At 39.2% G+C, this 20,240-nt stretch overlaps 1 protein-coding gene across 6 annotated transcripts in view; it reads right to left on the bottom strand.

Annotated features, from left to right (window-relative positions):
* Positions 1 to 20,240, bottom strand: part of GPAM (glycerol-3-phosphate acyltransferase, mitochondrial) — a 63,949-nt gene that overhangs the window by 27,122 nt on the left and 16,587 nt on the right. Inside the window, exons 1-6 of one of the 6 annotated variants that reach the window (XM_017887197.1) lie at positions 6,862 to 7,008; positions 6,381 to 6,440; positions 6,047 to 6,144; positions 4,930 to 5,060; positions 3,732 to 3,854; positions 1,299 to 1,372 (exon numbers count right to left, since the gene is read on the bottom strand). In XM_017887197.1, the coding sequence (XP_017742686.1) occupies positions 1,299 to 1,372; positions 3,732 to 3,854; positions 4,930 to 5,031 (299 nt within the window). In that variant the 5' untranslated portion in view covers positions 5,032 to 5,060; positions 6,047 to 6,144; positions 6,381 to 6,440; positions 6,862 to 7,008. Of the gene's footprint in view, positions 1 to 1,298; positions 1,373 to 3,731; positions 3,855 to 4,929; positions 5,061 to 6,046; positions 6,145 to 6,380; positions 6,837 to 6,861; positions 7,009 to 20,240 lie in introns of those variants that run through there. The other 5 variants (XM_017887195.1, XM_017887196.1, XM_017887200.1 and 2 more) reach the window with 5 other exon arrangements.

Below are 20,240 nucleotides of genomic sequence, written 5' to 3'. Positions count from 1 at the left end.
TTCAGAAATATTATTGGAATGTACAAAGTCCAAGCTCTCTATGTAATCCCTTTGCAACTGACTGAAAGAATTGTGTGTATGCACATGTGCATGAGTGTGACAGTGACCGAGTGTGTGACTCTGTACGTGAATGTGTAAAAATGTTTTAGGCTTTGCTTCATTTAATACACAGAAGAACTAAATAGCTAAACATGCAGCTATTTCACTGAATAGTTTCATACTGCTTAGTTATCATGGCAAATGCAATTTTCCTTAACTGTCTCTAATTGAGGGCAAGAAACAAACCTCTTGGCTTTATATATAAAATATCTACTTAGATAAGGAAGACTCTATGAGATCCCTTTTCTTAGGATCTTATCATCTTATCAAAAAAATTCAATGGACCAAAGTCTCTCCCCTCTTTTTTAAATTTAAATTTAAATGTAAATTTAAAAGAGGGAGAGAGACCAGCAGCCTGGGAATGATCTGCTCGTCTCAGACTTCAGTTCTATTTTTTAAAGTTTACTATATATGCGAGTATTATCATTCTCATATTTGATCTAATCATCAAATTATGAGAAGTAATATAAGGGCTTCAAGTAGTTGATTTCTTGCACTAATTTTCATAGAATTTCAAGTATTTCTCATCATCTGAGCCTATCTGCCTGCCTACTCCAGGTATCTATTTTTAGAATTACAAGGACTGCTAGCATTTGGCTACTGATTCTCTTGCCTCACAGACACTCACACAACCTTTCCACCCTCCTTCCTTGTCCCCTGGCCTAGATACAGATAAAACAAGACCCTTTTCTCTCACCCTGGTGCTTACAAGCCTATCCCCATATGCCTAGAAATTTTAAGAATTCTAAGTCAAGTCTTGGGTAAATAATAACTCAAACAACATTTGCTCAATATAGAAAATGTCTTCTAACACCCTACAGATTGGGCAGATTTCAGTAATTTATACTTTTTTTAAAGTATTAAATAGTCATAATAAATCATAAGAGATTCAAACCTACCAGTCTCCTCAGACAAATGTTTCCCACATTTTGGCATATTTCATATGCAAAATCAATATAAGTCAAAGAAGTGACATCTACACTCCCCTGAAAATATTTGTAAGTACACAAGTGCTAACAGTAATAGTTCTCTCTGTGGCTATACTGCTTCCAACTTTCAGATAATGTCTGTCTCTTGTGTCAGAAACTCATATTCTATTAACTCTCAATAACGCAAAGCAACTCAGCTTAAAGTGTATTAACTGGTTATTATGAAGTTTTTCTTTTGAGATGTATTAAAACACAAGAAATTTATTTTACCTTGTGTGAGTTTCATTGATATAAATAACATTCCGCAAACCCAAAGACGGGATACTGGGGTTGAAAAATTTGTCCTATATAAAACAAAGTAAATGTAGACATAAATAAACAACTAGATTGATGAAGAGCTCTCATTACAAGTTCTTGATGACTTTAATATCAAGCATAAAAACAGACATTGCCTCAAAAGTTTTATTGAAAAGTACTTTTCAGCCTTCAAAGGAAGTCATAAACTCAAAATTGATCTTTAAAATCTTAAAACCAGCCCAGTGCAGTGGCTCACATCTGTAATTCCAGCACTTTGGGAGGCCAAGACAGGCAGATCACCTAAGGTCAGCAGTTTGAGACCAACCTGGCCAACATGGTGAAATTCCATCTCTACTAAAAATATAAAAATTAGCTAGGCATGGTGGTGGGCACCTGTAATGCCAGCTACTTGGGAGGCTGAGGCAGGATAATTGCTCGAACCTAGGAGACAGAGGTTGCAGTGAGCCAACACAATGCCATTGTACTCCAGCCTGGGTGACAAAGCAAGACTCCATCTCAAAACAAACAAAAAACCGAAAAACAAAAAAAAAAAAACACCTTAAAACCAAAGGAAATAGTACCCCTTCCTGCTTGACTCCTCATCTCTATCCTGAAAGAAGTGAAGCTACAAGAATGTCAGAGATTTCAGGTTTCCCAAAGTACAAAGACCATGCTAAGGACCATGCAGTTATTGTTGCTTACTAAATCTCCCAAAAATCCTGACACATAAGAGTTATCACCATTTTCTAGGTGAGAAACTAAGGCTGGCAGAGGTTTAGGATTCAATCTCATGTCTTGATCTAAAGAGTATGGTCTTTCTATTACACCCAAATAACTGTCCACTTAATGAGAAATCGCATGTCTACTGGTCACCATCTTTACATGTGAAATTGAAAGATAATCCAGAGATAGCTTTGCTGAAAAGACAGTCTATAGCTTTATCAATACGGGCAAAAAGGTAACCGTTCCACACTCAAATGCTGAAAAGCACAGTGTTCCCTCAACAAAAAATATAAAATACTTAAGTGTAATCTCTTTAAAGGAAAGGAAAATAGGATTTCAGAGAAAAGATAGCAAATATCATAAAGTTACAAGAAAAAAAATTTTAAGCAAATTATTTTAAATGATCCTGTCATGGAAGTAATTCAAGATCAAGTTCAACTCCATCACGTACTATAGTAGGGCAAAAATCAATTGTCTGTTATACCACCTACCTTTACTCCAAACCATCACCACCACCAAATATAGTCTCTGACTTAAGAACACATTGCAGTTATTGTTTTAAGCATTCAAAATTAGAATTAGACTAGATGTCAGATCTAAAAAGAAAATGACATTCTGTTTAAATCTTGATTTCAAGTGGCCTATTAATCTGAACTAGCCTTACTCCTAGGCCAGAAATTTCTGTGATCCTTGAATTCTACCAAATTCTTGCAACAAGGCATTTATGGTTTAAAAGAAGCAATATTTATAACAAGACGTTCTCCAGCAGACCTGAACATTTAACATAAACTGCTTGGGTTCCATACAAATCTCTCCCATGTTAGTAAACCCCTTTAGACCAGACTCAGAATTCTACTTTCTGCCAAGCCAACCTTAAGCAGAAAATTCACACAGCACAATTACCTAGCCACACAAGTGCAACCTCTATAAACGGCAGGCACTTAAATGGCAGAATTTCTACATCCTAGTAACTGGATCCCAGAGAGAGCTTAACATCAAGAAATGACTTTTAAAAGGCAATTCTACTGCCTTCGAACACAACCACATGAAATTCTATGTTCCTGTGCTAACTTGTTCTTCTCTTCAACTACCATCGAAAACATAACTCTCACTCACTCAACTCTTCTCAAAGACTACACCGTAATGCAAAAGATATTGCATGGCTTGTGTTTTTTCACCAAAATACAATCAACAAACCCATATACACTCTCTTAAATCTTCATTCTAACATTTTAGTGACAATCCTTCACTATCAGAAAGTCAACAGACACCTTCCATTAGCAAAGGCTCAGAGCAAAGTCACAGCTTTAACTTTTTACTCTGTCCCATTATCTCTTTCTTATCTTGCTAGGATTTTAATGTTAAGTGCTAAAGTTCAACAACTAAAAGTTCATGAAGGTTCCCACTAACTCCTTTGAAGACTTACCTGAAAGTAAGATCTACTCTCCCCCTTAAAATCCCACTAAAACCTCAAAAGAACTAGAATGTTACCTGGTATCAATTAAGGGACCATAATTGAATAAATGAATGAAAACAAAAAGTGTGTCAACATCTTTACTTGAAATATTTAGTTCATAAACATGGGTCTCTGTTCTGAAAGTGAATTGAGTCCAATAAGACTCACAAAGCTGGAAATCATATTTTATGCTGAGTATTAAGGTCCATAAGCAGTAAGGTTCTTACCCAGCTCTGGGGAGTGCAGGAGTAACAACATCTTCCAACGAATGGCCTTTTCCGACTCATTAGGCTTTCTTTCCATTTTAAAGTTGCAGATCTGAAGACAGTAGGTCTAAAACCACACTCACCCTGACAAATATTAAGATTAAAAAAAGTTTATAAATGGCAAGAGAATACTTGTCTACTTGATCTCAAAAACTATTTTGGACAGAAGAAAAACTTCTGGCATATTCAGAGTGATTTTCATTTAAGTACTCCCTCCATGATCAACACTTGGATAAAAGCTTACCACATAAGCAAAAGTTGAGCACCCAAGCATAGTAACAGCTACACACGGAAAGCAGTATTCAAAAATTTAAAAACTAAATTGTAGAAGGTCAAACAGACTTCTGACAGCAAGATAAATAAATTCCGACTCCTGGATCTCTAGTCTAACAATTAACCTTACCCCATTTTAAATCACACAGTCCCATTACAGAACATGAAGGCCTTACACAGTGAGCAAGTTTTTATAATTTAAATTTTAAAAAAAGGTAAACTTATGTAACATTCCTTTATCTTATCAAGGGAACTTAAAGATCAGAATTTAAATTATAGCTATGCTGTTCAATTAGGGTCAAACCTTGCCCTTCTGTTCTAAAAATGCTTAACTTTGAGCTCAGTTGCTCAAATCTCTGTTATACAGATATAACATTCTCAAAATTAAGCAAGAAAATAAACCCCACTATTTTTTATATAAAGACAATTGAGATAATATTTAAGATACTTCATGATATGATGAAATAGGAAAACAATCCAAGAAAATGTATGCCTTTTGGATTGAATTCATACTATACATTCCTTTTTTTAATTTTTTAAAGTTTACTTCTATTATAAAATTCATGCTTTTTAAGTATAACTCATAGAAAGTACACACCAAGAGAAAGAAAAAAAAATTTCTTACCCAACCCAAAACTACTACGTTTTTTCCTATGCAAAATGATTGTTTCATTTTCTAACATCATCAGTGTACATTAATTTCCTAACCATTTTTTCTTCCCAATATAATGCCATAAAAATTTTTATTAGGCTTCATAAACTTACCAGTTTCTATAGCTATTAATCTCGACGTGATATTATGTTGCTGCCAGTATGTGCAACTTCACAAACATCACTGAAGTGAACATTTTAGCCTGTATGCTTTTAACGCTTATCTTAAACTTACCCATTCCTCACTTGTGTGCTTACATCGACCAACACTGTATTCTGACGAATTCGGCAGATAAGAAACATCTATTGTACCAAGGGTCAGTGCAGATTCATCCATGTCACAAAGTGTAATTCCCAAATCATGTGCTATAAAAAATATGTACCACTTAAATTAACAAAGAATCAAAAGAGTAAATACCAGAACTCAAAATTCTGATTTCTACATTACTTTGCTCCATAATGGGATAGCAAATGAACTGATAGACTTCTACCATGTTGAGTCACAAGGTAAAAACTGACTTTGATGTGTTTATATGAACACAGGCGGCCCTGACTAGAAAAAAAAAAAAAAATCAACATTTGCATTCTAAGACTTCCGGAATATATAAGGATACAACATTGTATCCTTTGTATACACACAGAACAGCTATGAATAGTATCCAAACAAAATATAGTATCCAAACAAAATAGTTTCCAAACAAAATAGCCATGAATTGTATCCAAACAAAATAGCTATGAACAGTCATTTGCAAGTGAAAATAAGAGCTTATTTTTATTTCCTTTTTGTTAATAATTGAATAGTTCCTGGCAGAATGAAGGCATGTTTATTTAATTAAGGCAATTAGAGCACCCCTTAAGTTCCCCTACTTAAATTGAATTAAGATTTTAATTTTCTTGTGATGTTCTAAAAGAAACATTTTCACTTTTAATACAAAGGTAATACAAAGCTACAAAGCTCTGAAAGAAAAGCACACTATTTTGAAATATCTGATGTATAAGTTTTCATCCTTTTCGATAAGCTTTTTTCCACCCTAAGGAAAAGGTTCACTAAGAGTAAACTCCTAAAATAGATATTAACCCCAAACATAAAACTTTCAAACATAGTCTCTAGCCTTAAATTATTTTTGATTTTGCCTGTTTCTCACCTGGCCTAAAATTATTCCTTTAACATCCTGAAAGGTCATGTCTAGATTAATAGTGTTCCTTTGGAAGGCATATTCCAATCTCTTTACAATCCCCACATGGGTTTGCTCCAGTCACTGCTATTCTCGGCATAACCACCTATGTCCTTAACAATTTAACATAAGTACAATCTAACATAACAGGCTAGGGGAGAGAATAAACCAATGCACCTGGGATGAAAGTTCTTCTGTTTCATAACATAAAACTTCAGGACTCAGCTATCAGTTTCAGGTGCAGAATGTCCATACAACAGGGGAGCCGCTGCTGCCTGAGAAAACGAAGTGAAGAGGGAATGAGGAGAGGACAAAGAGGCTCGCTTGTGCCAATAGCAGGTCCACGTTTTGCACTTCCTCCCTCCCCACAGTTCGCTCAAGGTCAAGGAGTAATAAAGAAGCAATATCCCAGAGGCACCAGCCAGCATGCGCTGAGGGAAGCTGACTGGAGGATCTGAAAAGGACAGAGGCTGGAAGACCAGCTCTGAGGTTTAAATCTTCCACTGCTTACCATCTGTGTGACTGTTTTATTACCATAAGCTGGTTAACTTCTATGCCTTGGTTTTCCCATCTGGAAAATGGGCAGAATGATAGTTCTTACCTCCTGGGTTGCTGAGAGGACTGAATAATATAAACAAAGGGTCTAAAATGGTGTGTAACACACAGTGAGCGCTCAGTCCAATCAATGGTGACGCTGTCATTATCTCCAGCATACCGGCTGCTTTCAGAGCACCCCTTGCTGCCTCAGTGTCCCCCAGGGACCCAGGCGGGCTGGCTGGCGACGCCTCCGCGCGTTCAGATGCTTAGGGGACTGAGTCCATAAGGACTCCTTCCAACCCAGGGGAACCCATGCCCCAGTCTGGTCCCCCTAGGAGAGATGAATCCTGCCCCCACCCCTGCACCAGCCCGACCCATTTCTCAGGGAGAAGCCCGGAGCTCGGGGGTCGGGGAAAAGGGGACACGACTGCCCCAGCAACTTGCAGGAGTCGCACCAGCTCCACGCACTTGTCCCGGCGCTCCCGGCCAGAGCAGTCTCCTGCAGCCCACACCTGCCCTCGCAGTTCGCACCCTAGGAGCTCCAGCTTCGGCTGCTGCAGCAGCCCGCACTTCTAGTCCCGGCCAATGCCTGCTGCAATGGCGCACCATGATGACGCAACCGGCGCGTGGAATTGACGCAGGCCACCGGCGAGCCAGCGCCGGGGGCGGGGCCCGGCCTGCGGGTCTCGGGGAGCGTGCGTGGATCTGAGGGTGAAGTGTGTGTACTCGACTGTGCGTGCCTGTATGTGGCTAAAGATAGTGTGTGAGCGCCTGGACAGATGGTTACACTGCCTAGGCCATGCGTGTGTGAGTGTGTGTGGGTACCTCATTCTGCTTTGTGTGAATTCAGCTTATCTGGGAGCTTGCCCCTCTTCCAGGCTCTGTTGGGAATGTGCGCGTGGGCTATCAGGTTATGTGTGTGGTCTGAATTTTTATGAGATCTGTAAGACTATGTAGGATTTATTACGAATGGGAGAGGCAGGGATTGCAAATGGCCATGCTGTGTAATTTCTACAAAAGTGGCTGAGTGCCTTTTCCTTTAAGGAGAATGAGATACGTAAAGAAGCAAATAAGGTTTGTAGGATAAAAAGCCTGAGTTAGGAGAAATAAGGACTTTTTTTCCCCTTTGGACTATATGTTGTACACCATGGTGAATATAGTAAATAATGTATTATACAATTCAAAATCGCTAAGAGTACATTTCAAAAGTTGTCACCACGAAAACAGGAGTATCTGAGGTGGATATGTCAATTAGCTTGATTCAGTTACTCCACATTGTATTCTTAAGTCATAACATTGATTTGTACCCCCTAAATATATGCAACTATTTAGTTAATTTAAAATATAATTTTTAAAAAATGACTTGAAGGAGTCTGAGTTGAAGTTGGCCTACCTTTAGCCCTTGGAACAAAATAACACCATGAAGTTCTTTCACAATACTTGTCATGCCATTGACAAGGCCAATGATTATCAAGAGCATTAACAATTTAGAAGGAAAAATAACCTTTTTTATCCCGGGGGGGGGGGGGGGGGGCACACACCTATAGTCCCAGCTGCTCAAGAGGCTGAGGTGGGAGGATTGCTGGAGACTGGTAGGCAGGGGGTTGCAGTGAGCCAAAATTACACCACTGCACTCCAGCCTGGGCAACAACGAGACCCTGTCTCGAAATATAATTATAATAAATAAACTTGTACATGCACTCAAGCAACAAACATTAAGTATGAACTAGGATCTGGGAATACAAAGATGATTAAGGCATATGCCCTTCCTTCAAGCCTCTGCTGCCAGTCCTTGTCCCTCCTGCACTCACTAATCCTAATCCCCTATTCAATACACATCTTCGTGCATATCCACCTGGAAAAAAATCATCTACAGCCCCCCATAGGACAAATGCCTGAGCCTGGAACATAATAAGGCCTCCACAGAGAGGCCTCTGCTATTCCCTCTTCTCCAGCAGAAGCCTTTTACTTCCTCTCTGGTTGTTCTTAGACAAGCCATGGGCACTCATCCTCTTAATTCTGCTTATACAGTTCTCCCTGAAACTCCACAGTTCCTTCCTGAACTAGTTCTTCAAGCCTTCCCTAATCTCTCCAGCCCTCAATAACCACACTCTCCTGTGACATCTCAAATATGTACTACAATACCACACCTTGGATCTTTCTCAATTTCTGTCAAGTCTTCTGGAAGATTACAAACACATTATGTCAGTGACTTGCCTCAGTCTCTTAACACCAAAGTCTCTTGTTGTATTAGTAAGCACTCAGTACTTATTGGGGCTAAGGAACAATTAAAAAAAAAATCCTTCTCTTGAATTTTTCGTGCCTCTGTGTATAAATCTTGAACTTTCTTATGCCTCTGTGTATAAATCCACCCCAAAATGCAAATGTTCTCCTCTTTTGAAACAATCAAAAACAATAGGAGTTTATATTCATATTTTTTAAAAGATTTTGAGCTTCTTGAGGTCAAAGACCGTCTTTATTCAACCCACACACATAATCTTAGCAATAAGCACACACTTGAATACTCAAGCACTTTATGCTAACTAGAGAAAGATGAATTTTAATCCCAAAACATTATGAAATTTTGTATACAGGTTACTGGCCCATGACAAGGAAAATAAGGGGAGAAAATAGGGGAAAGTATTGGGGTTTGAAGTAAGTACTAAAGAGAAAGTAACAACAAATTCACTAGAGAGAATACCACAGGAGTTTTAAAATGTAAGCCAAAAGGAAAAATGGATCATCTTACATAAAATTCATTTATAGGCAACTCTTCGGTAATGCCTGTTTGTTGCACAGTTGTTACTGAGGAGCTGAGGTACATTGCAATGTCAGGTGTTTCATGTTACTTAACAGTTGTTTTGGAAACAGGTGACACCCTTGGCAATCTGTTTTATAAAGAGAGCCACAGTAACTTATAGCAATCCAGTCTAGCCAGCTAAGATGGAGCAACAGGACTGAATTTACTCTCCTGCCTAAAACAACTAAAAACAAAAACAAGCAGGCATTTATAAGACAATGACTTTTAAACATTGTGCTGGACAGTGGTCCTTGAGGAGGGAAAACAAATGAGGTGGCCCTATGATTGCCTTGATTTACTAACTAGAGGGAGCAGTAAAAAAGAGCTAGGCAGACTCCCTGAGTTGAGGTGATAGAACTGGGAGAGCAGGGAAGCCAAAGCAGCTGGAACTGGGAGTTGTACATCAGCAAGGAGAAAGCTACACAGAGAAAGAAGGAGCTGTGGAGATCTACAACAGATCTCTCTCCAGTCTTCTGCTTATTAGAGCATGTGTGTGAGGAAGCTACCTAAGGGCAGGAAATAATCACGTTTGAACAAAAGAGAGAGCAAGTACTAAAGCTTGCACAGGGTAGGAAATTAATTCTGCTCCCACAAGGCAGAGTAGAAAGGTACCCAGCTGAACCTACAGGACCAGAAATAGTGCCTGATCCTGGCACCCAGACTAGAAAACCTCATAATTCACAATTCAAATAGTTTTGCTTCAGTAGTGGGGCAAAAGTAGCCCTAATGTAAAAGCTACTCTGACTCTATCTAAGAAATCTTAAAAGCCAGCCACCAAAGGATTAAGCTGTTTTTAAGAACAAAGTGTCCGAGAGCAAAGCACAAGAATATTTACAGGAAATTAAAAATAACCAACACCTAACAAGGTAAAATTTGCAACATCTGGAATCCAATCAGAATTATCAGGCATGCAGAAAGAAGCAGGAAAGTAATTAGAAAAAAAAATCAATTAATTGAAAGCATCCCAGAAATGACAGATAAAATAAGAGAACAAGGACATTAAGAAAGTAATTATGACTGTACTCAATGTGTTCAACAAATAGAAAAAATAAACTCAGCATGGGAAGTAGAGATGTGAAAAATCTTAAAAAAAAAAAAAAGACACAAACATCTAGGAGATAATAAAACCACTATCTGAGATTTTTAACACACTAATACACACACACACACACACACACACACACACACACACGGGATTAATAGGTTAGACATTACTAAAAAAGAAACAGTAAAAAACTTGACAGGAGGCTAAGGCAGGAGAATGGCGTGAACCCGGGAGGTGGAGCTTGCTGTGAGCTGAGGTCCTGCCACTGCACTCCAGCCTGGGAGACAGAGCAAAACACCGTCTCAAAAAAAATAAATTAAATAAATAAATAAATAAACAAACTTGAAAACATTGTGATAGAAACTATCCAAAATGAAACACTGAAGGAAGAAAAATACTGAAAGTAAAAGAGTATCAGTGAGCCTAGTATACATGCAATTGTAGTCCCTGAAGAAAATGAGAAATATGAGGTAAGAATAGATTAGGGAGGACAGAAAAAAGTATTTGAAGGAATAATTGATGAAACCTTTCCAAATTTGACCAAAACTATAAACTCATAAACCCAAAAAGCTCAACAAACTCAGTAGAAACATGAAGAAAACCACACCAAGAAACATCACGGTCAAAATGCCTAAGACCACTGATAAAGAGAAAATCTTAAAAGCTATCAGAGATTAAAAAAAAATAGACATTACTGTACAGAGGAACAAAGATAAGAATGACAGCAGATTTCACATCAGAAAAATGCAAACCAGAAGGTGGTGGAGCAGCATCTGAAGTACTGAATGAAGAACCTATCAATCAAGAGTTCTTTTATATTAATATATAATATGTACATTTTATATGCTTTATATATATATATCAAAATAAAACAAAATAAAAACATATTTTGACATCAAATTGCCAAAAGAATTCATCACCAGCAGGCTAGTTCTGTAAGCAATGTTACAGAAAGTCTTTCAGGCAAAAAAAAAAAAAATGCTATCAGATGGAATTCTGAATCTATGCAAAGGAATTAAGAGCTTAAGAAACCATAAATATGTAGGTAAATGATTTTCTTATTTTTAAAACCCTTTTATTTTAATTTATTTTATTTTATTTTTGAGATGGAATCTCACTCTGTCACCCAGGCTGGAGTGCAGTGGTACAGTGGCGTGATCTCGGCTCGCTGAAACCTCCTCACAGGTTCAAGCAATTCTCATACCTTAGCCTCCTGAGTAGCTGGGATTACAGGCATCCACCACAATGCACAGCTAATTTTTTTCTGTATGTTTAGTAGAGTTGGGGTTTCACCATGTTGCCCAGGCCGGTCTTGATCTCCTGACCTCAAATGATCCGCCGGCCTCGACCTCCCAAAGTGCTGGGATTATACGAGTGAGCCACCATGTCAGTCATTAAAACCCTTTTAAAACATAATTGCTTAATGCACAAACAAAAACAATATTTTGTGGGGTTTATAACATATGTAGAAATAAAATGTGTGATGACAAAAGCACAAAGTCCAGGAAGGGAGAAGTATTCTGTTGTAAGATTCTTATCTTATGCACAAAGTGGTATAATATACCTGAAGGTAAACTGTAATAAGTTAAACATATACACTTTAACTCCTAAAGCAACTACTATGAAAGCAAAACTAAGAGTTATTGTTAACACACCAACAAAGAAGCTTAAGTTGAATTTTTAAAATGTTTAATGAATTCAGAAGAAGGCAGTAAATGATAGGAGAGAAAAGAAAGAATAGATAGAATAAAGAGAAAATACATGGCAAGATGACAGATTTAAGCTCATGTAAGTATTTGCCCTAATGAAAAGGCAGATATTGTCAGATTGGAAAGAAAATGAAGATCCAATGATATGCCAACTATTTAAAAACTCACTTTAAATATTAAGACAAATAAAAGTAAAAGGTTAGAAAACAGCATGCTATACTAATGCTAATCAAAAGACATATAGGTGGTTATATTAATAACATATAATTTCAATACAAAGAATATTATCAGAAATATAGAGGATCATTTTATAATGATAAAAGGGTCAATTCATAATGAGGACAAACTGATTCTACATATTTATTCCTCTAATACAGCACTTCAAAACACATAAATCAAAAGCTAATCGAATTGCAAGAAAAAATTTTAAAAATCTACAATTGTAGTCAGCCATTTCAATATCCCTCCCCCAACAACTAATAGAACTGTGGGTAAAAAATTAATAAAGATGTAAAAGGCTTATGCAATACTATAAACCCAACTTGGTCTAATTGACATTTATAGAACACTCCACCCAATAACAGGAGAATAAACATTCAAGTGTGCACAGAACATCCACCAAGATAGATCATATTCTGGGCCATAAAACAAGTTTCAATGCACATATAAGGATCCAAATCATATAAAACATATACTCTGAGCACAGGAGAAATTAGAAACCACTAACTTAAAGGTATTTGGAAAATCCTTAACTATTTGGAAACTCATATACTTTTAAAAAATCATGATGTAAAAAAGAAATAAAAATGAAAATTAGTAAGTACCTTGAACCAAATGATAATGAAAACACAATATATCATACTGTGAGGAATGCAGCTAAAACAGTACTCAGAAATGTATGGTACTGAAGCACCTATACTAGAAAAAAAGAAAGAACTCAAATTATTGATATCAGATTCAGCCTTAAGAAAAAAGTATAAATTAAACCCAAAGTAAGCAAAACAAAAACAGAGAATAATAAAGGGCAGATATCAATGAAAACTGAAAAATGTTTAAGTAGGAAAATAAAAAGCAATTGAAACTGAAAGCTAATTCTTTGAGAAAATCAGTAGAGTTAATGAACCTCTAGCCAGATTCATAAGGAAAAAAGAGGAGGACACACATTATTGATACTAGGAACAAGAAGAGTGACAGCACTACAAATTCTATATACACAGTAATACAGTCTTTCATTACCCAAGCTGGTTGCCTTTTATTTTCAGGGTGGTGTTACCAGATGTTAGATTTCCTGTCTTCATAAGGAGAGACTGATTAGATCCTATAAAAATCTGGTCCCACCCATTGTAGCAACAGAGAAGCTATTCACTCTCTGTTTCCCTCTCTCTGATTTTGTTCAGGACAATCTCCTGGCCAACTCTGAAAAAATAATGAATCATAATACTTAAACCAATTATGAAAATGGGGCACACCCTGCATTTGTGATAGTAATGCACATGTACCTCTGTGTACACTGCATTTTGTTTTGTTTTGCCATTTTCCAGATTTTCAATGTATTTTAAAATCTTTGTTCTGCCATCCTACATATTGACCAGTATACCTGCTACATTTTAACATGGCTCATTCTCATGATGAAGCTGCAAGATATGATCCTTAATTTACAGATAAGAAAAACGGACTCAGAGTAATGAAATAAATTGCCCAAATCAACCAGACAGAAAGCAGCACAGAAGGGATTTCAACCTAGGCCTTTCTCATACTAAACCTCATATTCTTGACAATAATTCATGCTGCCTTCCTAATAGTCCCTGTTCAGAGGCTCCCCGTCAGACTGATCCAGATTCATTGACCAAACTTCCCTGGGTGCATTTGTTCAAGTAGCTGCAGGTCTACCTATGTATAATAGCATTGCTCTACAAGAAGATTGTAAGGACATTGTCAACTGACTTGCCAGAATCCAATGATAAAGTATCTATTAAAGTCCCTTATATAAAATAAAATGATTGTTCTATCAAGAATTTTTAAAGGAAGTAGCTTGGCATGAATTATTCCTACTGGATCCATGCTCTTCTCATTATGGCCTACTTTTCTTTGGGCTGCTTTTGTTTATTTATTTATTCAGTATATATTTATAGAACATCTACTTCATGCCACCCAAGCTATTGCAGATACAGCATTGAACAAGACAGCACCATACCTCCTCCCTTCAAGCTTATAGTCTAGAATATTTACACTATTCCTATTTAATCATTATTTCAAAAAGTTTCAAAAATCAGCATCAAGTTCATTGACTTGTGGCTTCCAGAATTCACTTCCCTAGTTCCAGCTGATTTGGAGCAGTCACTGAGACCTACCTGTTCAAGACGTATTTCCACCCTTTGATTATATTCAGGGTGATCTCTTGTCTAGCTCTGAGAAAAGAATGAATCAAGGTATCTAAGCCAATTATGATAATCTTGTTCCCTAATACTGCAACTATCCTTCTAGCCAAGATGGTCACATGACCCAGTTCTGGGCAATGTGAACTGAGAGCAAGGCAAACTGAGGGTTCCTGAAGAAGTTTTTATTTCCTAGTAAAAGAGGACGCAGCTGGCACTACTTCCTTTTTCATTTTTCTCCCATTTGCTACATAATTCAATGTCCAAACCCAAGACACACACCTCTGGATTTTGCCAAATCTCTACCTGTGTAAGCCATTACAATGTTGTCTTCTGTTACTCTCGGGTAAATACTTTCCTGATTGTCACCACGCATGTTCATTTTAATGAAATGGGCAGCTTAGATTCCTATTGTAACACATCCCAAGCCCAGTTTATTTAAACAATTAATCAAAAACTTTTTTACTGCCTACCTATACTCTGTGAGGAGGATACACTCTAGTCCCTGTTTTTAGAAATTCAAGATCTCATTGGATAAAATAAAGTATGCACAATTAAATAGCTGCAAATAAATACATGCATTTCCTATCATATTTGAGCCTGGATCTTATTGCTAGAATGACTCAAACATTCTTTAAAAGTAATAAAAGAGAGAGAGAATGTCTAGAAATAGTACCTACCAGTGTATCACATGCTGAGGGGTGGCAGTGAAGATGACCTTAGATTCTGCCTTTAAGTCTTTCACAAGGTCTAGAGATCGAGACCATCCCAGTCAACATGGTGAAACCCCCTCTCTACTAAAAATACAAAAAATTAGCTGGGCGTGGTGGCACATGTCTGTAATCCCAGCGACTGAGGAGGCTGAGGCAAGAGAATCACTTGAATCCAGGAGCCAGAGGTGGCAGTGAGCCAAGATCGCGCCACTGAACTCTAGCCTGGGCAACAGAGTGAGACTCCATATCAAAAAAAAAAAAAAAAAAAGAAGAAGAAAGTGTCTTAGGCCAGAAGAAAAGGAAACCCCTCTGACTTACTTTTACCACATTTCTGGCATAAGAAGGACTTCATTCTGACTGAAACCTGCCTCATCAGGAAACCAATCGATAGATTAAACTTCAAATAAGAGACGTTAAAGGATGGCTGGAATAGCATAGTGCTGGCTGGAATTGTCTGTAACGGCACCCCACACTTGGACTGTTAATTGCGTTACCCATCACATATATATTGGTTTGTGAAATCATAATTCAGAACTGAATAATTCAGAGAAGCAAATAATGAATATTCTTCTTTCTTTTAGAGAAGGCAGAATCTTTCAAAATGCTGCACCAAGAAAAGTGGGCCCACACTACAGACACAGACAACTATTTCTTTAGTCCCAAACGATTGCTCCCAAGCTAAAATATTTGTGATATTTCTTCTTACATATACACTTGCTTCTAAGTCTTAAAGAAGACGGAACTGTGGCCAAACATCATGGCTTATAATAATGTAAACTTCCTGGGCTCAAGCATAAGGTATCCTGGGACCTCATTCTAGGAGGGAGAGTGAGGAGGGCAGAGCCAAACAGAAGGGAAAACAAGCACATTTTCCTGGACATTGAAGTTAGTTATAACAAGACATAGTGTTCAAAGAATGCACCAAGCCCAGGTCCAACTCAGACAGCTTAGAATGGAAAGGGTCTTTGTGACGAGGCAGGTTAGAGCAGCAGTCTCTCAAGATGGTTGTCAAATACACTGGAGCCAGACAGTAAGCAACCAGGCTTCTGGGAGATCTCTCTGGTCATGTCCCACCAGATAGGGTACATGACAAGGTTCAGCTCCCCAGGAAGAAAGCACGGTGGGAACTAGGTGGTATTCCATGCCTCCAGCCACTAGCTGTGCCACTGGACAGGGCACCAATTCTAGAGGGAAACGGGGGCCCTGCATGGGATAACTAGCAGAGGAGAGTAGTTAAGAAATTAGCTTGGATGTCTCTTAATTTTAACTACTGTTTGCTCATTTTAAGGAATGAAAGGTATTTTCCCTTCTCCCAGGAGCATAGCCAGGCTCTGTGGTTTAAATCCTGAGGTTTCCTAAGCCCTGGAAGGAGGCTAAGTAATTGCAATTAACTGCCTTTTTGTGATCAAAAGCAAAAAAAAAAAAAAAATGAGAAGCTGCTCGAGGGGTTGGTATCCAAGAAGACAAATTCTAAATGGGCCTTTATTTTCTCATGGACTCAAGCTGGATTGTGGGAGGAGAGAATGTCCAAGGAAAGCATGGAAGCCAGGATGGCTCAGGCATTGAGAAGGGACAGGACTCAGGGGTCTGGTGGTAGCTCAGCTCTGAGATCCTTCAGATGCAGAGGCTTGGAGGTGGCAGGGCTTCAAAAAAGGGTGAAGATGGGGGGACTGTGAAGAATGAGAGTATAGCACCTTAGAAACCTCAGCGAAGGTCCCAGTGGCTGAGTATGTTATGAAGGGAATGGAACTTTGAGTGCCACGCAGAGCCCAGGCAAGGTGCAATGGGGCCGGGGACCAGCCTGAGCCGACCCGGGGCCTCTGCTTGGCTTCCACACAACACAAGCAACAGGGTAAGGAGTAGGGGTAGAATACCCCAAATTATCACTATTGACCTGCAAGAGAACTTTGACATCAGCTGTTTAAAGACAGAGTAATAACAGTATTCACTCGTTCATCCATTCATTCATAACACACTGACTGAGAGCCTTCTTTTGTGGCAGGCATCCTGCTAAGTGCTGAAGACACACAGATGAAGAAGTCACACACAGATCCTACCCTTGTGGAATTCATGATCTAATGGCCTATGGTATGTAGGGATGGAGACAGTAAGAAGAAAGATAAACAAACTTAAAATCACGATGAAATTTTTTTTAAGTGCAATAAAGAATCCAAACAGCATCCATTCCTGAGAAGAACAGAAGCAGTCAATATTGGATAAGGTGGTCAGGGAGGACTTCTAAAAGGGGAGAGCAGCTACACTGAGGCCAGGGTGTGAGCAGGGCTGGGCCAAGACAGGAGCCCAGAGCAGACGTTTCCAAGAAGAGGGAAGAGTACATGCCAAAGCCCAGAGGGAGGGCAGAGCTTGGCAGAGAGTGAGAACTGAACCAAGGCCAGTGTGGCTGAAGTGGATAAGTGAGAAAATGGCAGAGGGAGGAATTGGAAACACAGGCAGACCAGGTCTTTGTAAGCCATAGTAAAAAGTTTGGAAATTTCAAAATAAAATTCTGACATGTGTCATAAATGTCATGGAGGTATGTGAATACCCTTTACCTTGTAAGACTAGAGAAGGGTGAATCAAAATAGAAGCCCATGTCTACGGACTTGGTCAACCAGGGAGAGAAGAAGTGGGCAATGATTCAGGAGCTATGTTGTATTCAGGGGCCTGCCTGCCTGGGTTAAATTGGCAGCAGAGCATCTAGGTAAGGAAGAAAGTAAGTATGTTTTGTTAGCTACCTTTTATTGAGCAATTTCTATGTGCCAAGCACTATTCTAAGTACTTTAGAGGCATTTTCTCAAATAATCACCTGTGCCAGTCATGGTGCCGTCAGGAAAAAAGAACCCCTTCCAGACAGCTCACTAGTGAGACGTTAATACAGAAAACTACTTAGAAAGGTCTTGGAAGAGCAGAGAGGACAAAAGGAGAAGGGCGAGGCCCAGAGATCAGCAGCAACACAAGATCATTACCCTCCCTCAGGCTGGAGTGGCAAAGACAGGTGTTGACAGAGCCACGAGCCATCACCTCATAGGCTACAATTGGGACCAAGGAGGGGGTCCTGCCCAGGAGGAGCCAAAACCATAGAGCCACCACTGCTGGAGGTACCACCTGAGAAAGAGGGAGACACCATGACTTTTATCCTGTCTCGGCCAATTGGGGCTGACCCAAGCTTCAAGAAAACCTGAGGAATAAGTTTGCAAGGGGGCATTGTCCTAAGATCTAGAGTAGAGCAGGGAAGGATGGAGAATAGATCTGAGGGCAAACAGGCAGATGATGGACCCGTCCTCTCAGCAGCCCCATGGGTTAGAAACTATTGTTACTCCCATTTTTCAAATGGGGAAACTGAGGCACCAGGAGAGATCAGAATCTGTAAAGTGGCAGAAACGCACTTTGAATTCAGCATCTACCTGATACTAAAGCCCAAACATACAAGGGCTATATTATTCAGCCAGCCTAGGCAAGAACACGGTAGTTAGAGCGGGACTAGCAGATCCCAGGTCTGAAAGCACTGTGATAATTGCTTTTAGGATTTGCTTTGGAAGTGGCTCTAGTTCTTCGGTGATCCTCATCTCAGGGCTAGGCTGCCAAAACCTTATGCTTGGAAAACATACTTCTTGCAGATACTTTGGGGACAAAAGAGAAAATGCTATTGTTTTGAGCTTGGATCCTAGCAAAATTTGTCCTAAAATTTTTGAAACTCATATGAACCTTTAAAGTTACTTTGTTCTAGGAAGAGTGACTCTCTATCAGTCAGAAATGGGCTAGGTTATAATACAGTAACAAAAGTCTTAGTCTTGAAACAACAGAGTTTATTTCTTGCCTATACTACATATCAACAGCAGGTTATTCTGGGACTCTGCTCATAATGGTCACTGAGGAACCCAGGCTGAAGAAGGTTCCATGTTGACAGATACCTTCATGTTTGCCAAGGCTGGAAAAGAGAGTGGAGTAAGTTGTACATTGGCTCCTAATCTGCTTTGCTGGGTAAAGAAGTGTAATCCTACCATATATCCCAGATAATTAAACATTTGTGAACAGCTCTAATGACAATCATACCACATCAATGACAGTTCTGGTTGGGCTGAGATAAACCAAAGTCCTAATGTAGAATGAAGAGACTTAGGAGCTTCTAACAAGCCAGGCTACACTATATAACATCATAAAAGCTTGTCTTTGCTGTGCTTAAAATTGCATCTCTGCAGACACTATGTCTTTCAGGAAAACCTTTTGTTCCTAAGTATTGCTTAAGACCATTTCCCTAAAAATCACCATTAGTTCTTAAAAGATGCTGTCCAAGATGGCTTGGGGAGCTGAGATGCTGGCTGGAATGATGTGAAAACAAAGCATCTTGCCTTCTGGAAAAGAGATCCTAATGTGGACTAGATTCTAATGTGGACAAGCCCAGACTCATTCCAAGCTTTCTACTGTTGTATAACCTGACGGCAGATTATTGGGTAGGGATGGCTTGCTGAGCAAGTCGTGGCTCTGGGTGTAAAGAGCCAGGCAGTCCCTCGGCTTTCACAACCCCATGCTCTCCTGCATTTCTTTCTACCCACCTAGATGTTTTCTCTTGGCATGTTTTGCTGGCTCAAGTCCTTCCTTCATTCTCACTTCATACCATCTCCTCAGCAGACGAAGAACCTAGAAGTTCTTGACTTCTTCCTACATCCAATAGAACACTAACTCTTAAACAATTTTACCTTTTAAATAGCTTTAAACTCATCATCCCCTTATCTCCCTCTCCACCTGCACTAACCTAATCCAAAATATCACCATCTTCACTGGGGGGCATAAAAACTCACTGCCTGGACACCCCAGATCTATTTCTGCACTGGCTACCCTTTCAGACGTCCCATACGCATCAGTCAGACCGAGCATTTGAAAACGCAGCATGCCAAATGCACCATGCCAGATACCCCCATCTCTCTCCCTTGTCACCATTCCAACTGACTAAAATCCTTCCATATATTCCTTATAGATTTTAGAACCAAAACTAAAGCCTGTAACATGTGTCAAATACCTGGCTCAGTCCGCCCTTGCTAATCTCACCACCCCCATCTCCTTCCACATACAGTTTCTCTCTCTGACTCCAGTCACCCTGGCTTTCTTTCACTTCCCCATGAAAGCCAGGCTCTGCCCTTCCCTGGCATTTGCTCTGCCTGCAGTGGTCCCCACCACATCTCCTCTCCAACTCA

This window comes from Rhinopithecus bieti, unplaced genomic scaffold (assembly GCF_001698545.2).
Source record: "Rhinopithecus bieti isolate Rb0 unplaced genomic scaffold, ASM169854v2 scaffold_13348, whole genome shotgun sequence".
Taxonomy (NCBI): Eukaryota; Metazoa; Chordata; class Mammalia; order Primates; family Cercopithecidae; genus Rhinopithecus; species Rhinopithecus bieti.
Note: the sequence above shows the minus strand (reverse complement) of the source record. Positions and strands in the feature narration are given on the sequence as shown.